We start from the raw sequence: 3,459 nt of genomic DNA on the forward strand, positions 1-3,459 counted from the left end.
CTTCAACTAATATTTGAGTGCTTTGTGTGTGTGTGTGTGTGTGTGAATGATTAATATGTGCACATGTAATTAATTAAGCCCCTTCTGCTATCTCAACTTTCTCAATTCCCTTCACCCTTCCCACCATAAAAAAATACTTTTCTCGTTATTTATTATATTAAATAAAATAAAATTACTTCTATAAATAGCATATTAAAAGCTACAAAATAAATTTTATCTCAATTAATCAATTAATTAGCTAATTTCTATAACTCCATCAAGTTATGAAGGTGCCTGGGCTTAGTGGTTAAGATGTTGAGCTCGCAAGCAGCTTGTTGTGGGTTCAATTCCTAGGCTGGGTGGGATGTTGTGTCCTTGAGCAAGGCATTTCAATTCATGTTGCTCTTGTTTGTTCAGCTGAAGATAAATACCAGTGCTACGCTGGGGATAACTCTGCAACAGGCTGATATCCCATTTGGGGAGTGGCAGGGAGGGCTCTTGTTCTGTCTGTCTTCTAATCACATTAGAAATGCAAATAAACTCTAAGTTCATGGGCCCTTACTCTCTAGCATTTAAACTGGCCATATCAAGGCTAATTATCCTACTGGTTTTATGTTCTGGGGACAGAACAAACATTCCATAGTGTTTATGATTGGGATTTTATAGCATTTAGGGCACATTTTTGGTGTTTAGGGCACATTTTTGGTGTTTAGGGTTGTCATTTAATGGTGTTTAAGGCAAGCATTTAGTAGTGTTTATGGGTGATACCTGATAATGTTTAGAGTAATTATTTCATCGGGTTTAGCTCTTGTTATGTAGTGTTTAGAGTTATTTGTTCATGTTTTTTTACTGTTTTCTTTTGTGTTTAAGGCAAATATTTTGTAGTGTTTAAGACAAAGATTTGGTCGTGTTCAATGCTATCATTTCATAGTTTTTAGATACTATCCTTTGATAGTGTTTAGATCTTATTTGATGATGTATATAACGTGGGAAGCTGGTGAAATCATTAGCACATCAGACAAAATGCTCTGCGGCATTTCTTCTAAGTCTACGTTCTAAGTTCAAATTTTGATGAGGTCCACTTTGCCATTCATCTTTCCAGGGTCGTTAAAATAGGGCCCCCTTTGAGCATTGGGGCCAATGTTGTAAGTGACTTGACCATACCATTCCCCTTAAAAATTTGTTGCCTTGTGCCAAAATATGAAAACATGTCGGATAAAATGCTTAGCAGTATTTCTTCCAGATTTACGTTTCGAGTTCAAATTCCACCAAGGTCAACATTACCTTTCATCCTTTCAAGGTCGATGAAATAAGTATCAGTTAAACTCTGGAATCATTGTGTTCAATTAACCCCTCTGCCCCAAAATTTCAGGCCCTGTGCCTATAATCGGGAGAATTATTCTAGCTGGTAGAATCATTAGCAAGCCAGGCAAAATGCTGCCAAGGTACACTTTGCCGTTCATCCTTTTGGGGGTCAATAGATTAAGTACCTGTGAAACACTGGGGTCAACATAACTGACTAGTCCCCTTCCCCCAAATTTCCAGCCTTGTGCCTATAGTAGAAAGGATTATTATTATTATCATTATTATTATTACTGTGATGAGCTGGCAGAATCATTAGCACGTTGGACAAAATGCTCAGCAGCATTTCTTCTGACTCTTTACATTCTGAGTTCAAATCCCATCAAGGTTGACTTTACCTTTCATTCTTTTGTGGTTGATAAAATAAAGTATCAGATGAACACTGGGGGTCATGTAATCGACCTTAACATTTTCCCCTCTAAAAACTGCTGACCTTGGGCCAAAACTTTTGAATCCATTATTTGATAGTGTTTAGGGTTGTCGTATTTTGCTAGTGTAGAGACATTATTGTTATTTGCCTATATTATTGAAATGATTGAAAATATTGCTTCCAACTGCCTCCTGTTTTTTCTCCCAGTCACGTAAACTGAATGACAATGAGGTAAGTAAATGGACTACAGCATGTCTTCTGTGAAGTTCTTCTTTAGTCACTGGTACTTTATAAGCACTGCCCTCCCCCCTTTTTTTTCTCCAGCATATTTGATTTACAGTTATGTTGTTTTTTATATATATATATATATATATATATATATATATATACAGTTTATATTGAAGAATCACTTCCTCAGCTATATAAAAAAAAAAAAATAAACAGTTGAGTGGCCCATGGGTCAAGGATGGTGATCCATTGAGTAAGGGCAGTGTGTCCTTGAGCAAAGTTCATCACTTTGATTCCATTGGTCAACCTGGTGCTCTGCCAAGTGGCTGGTAGGAAGAAGGATGTTCACTTGTCTTTAGGAATTTGACAATCCAATACTACAACATAGATTCACAGAACCAACTTGCAAATATTCTTACATATACATACAGTTAAATATACACACACGCACACATATCATGTACCTTTAATATATATTTATTTGTAAGGACATCATTGCGGACCGGTTTGATATAGTTTCTATCATAAACATAATAATAATAATTTAATATGGGAACCTTGAAAAAGAGGTCTTAGAAATGGGCATCTAAGAATAACAAGTGCACCTCTGATCATGGAAGCTTTGAGTATAATACCAAATGGCACTCTTAAACTCAATGCTCAAATACCAGGAAACCCCAAATATCAGAACTACAAAAATTCTTCTTATGGGTGCAGCCCATATCCTTAGAAAAGCACTTGTCAACCTGAGAATATTTGATTTGTTTAAAACTTTTTCAAAATCACAAATTGTACAACAAACTTTTAACAGAATCTCAATTCTCAGTATGTGGTCTCCTTTCCTTGAAATATATCTTTGCTTATCATAAATAACAGCCACGGTGAAACATGCAATTTGCTGTTACTTGAGGTCTCTGTATGAAACAGTGCAACAACAATTAATGTAATCGTCGTCGTCATCATTTAACGTCCGCTTTCCATGCTAGCATGGGTTGGACGATTTGACTGAGGACTGGTGAAACCAGATGGCTACACCAGGCTCCAATCTGATTTGGCAGAGTTTCTACAGCTGGATGCCCTTCCTAACGCCAACCACTCAATAATAATAATAATAATAATCAACATAGGAAGGTGGCGTGCTGGCAGAATTGTTAGTATGCCATCCATCTTCAGGTTCTAAGTTCAAATTTTGCCAAGGTTGACTTTGCCTTTCATCCTTTTGGGGGTCAATAAAATAAGTACCAGTTGCGTACTGGGGTTAATGTAATCAACTTACCCACTCCTTCGAAATTGCTGGCCTTGTGCCAAGATTTCAAAATCAATAATAACGACCATCATCATCCTCTTAAGTCATCATCATCTTCATTCTCACAAATTACATCTCTTTGAGATATATGTAAATATGAAGGTGGAGGGGTGGGCAGTTAACTATTAGTTAATTGTCCTTTCATAAATTGCATTCAATTTCCCCCCAAAAAAAACTTGTCCAAGCCTTTGAGTTACCAGTGATCTAGATGCTG

The 3,459-nt window shown here is 36.6% G+C and overlaps 1 protein-coding gene across 3 annotated transcripts in view; it reads left to right on the forward strand.

Annotated features, from left to right (window-relative positions):
• LOC106880084 (neuron navigator 2) overlaps positions 1–3,459 on the forward strand; it is a 32,420-nt gene that overhangs the window by 10,107 nt on the left and 18,854 nt on the right. For 2 of the 3 annotated variants that reach the window (XM_052975566.1, XM_052975567.1), the window contains exon 7: positions 1,919–1,942. The exons of the other annotated variant lie outside the window; for it this stretch is intronic. In XM_052975566.1, coding sequence (XP_052831526.1) covers positions 1,919–1,942 — 24 coding nt within the window. The remainder of the gene's footprint in view (positions 1–1,918; positions 1,943–3,459) is intronic. 3 annotated transcript variants of the gene reach the window in all.

This window comes from Octopus bimaculoides, chromosome 21, assembly GCF_001194135.2.
Source record: "Octopus bimaculoides isolate UCB-OBI-ISO-001 chromosome 21, ASM119413v2, whole genome shotgun sequence".
Classification (NCBI taxonomy): domain Eukaryota; kingdom Metazoa; phylum Mollusca; class Cephalopoda; order Octopoda; family Octopodidae; genus Octopus; species Octopus bimaculoides.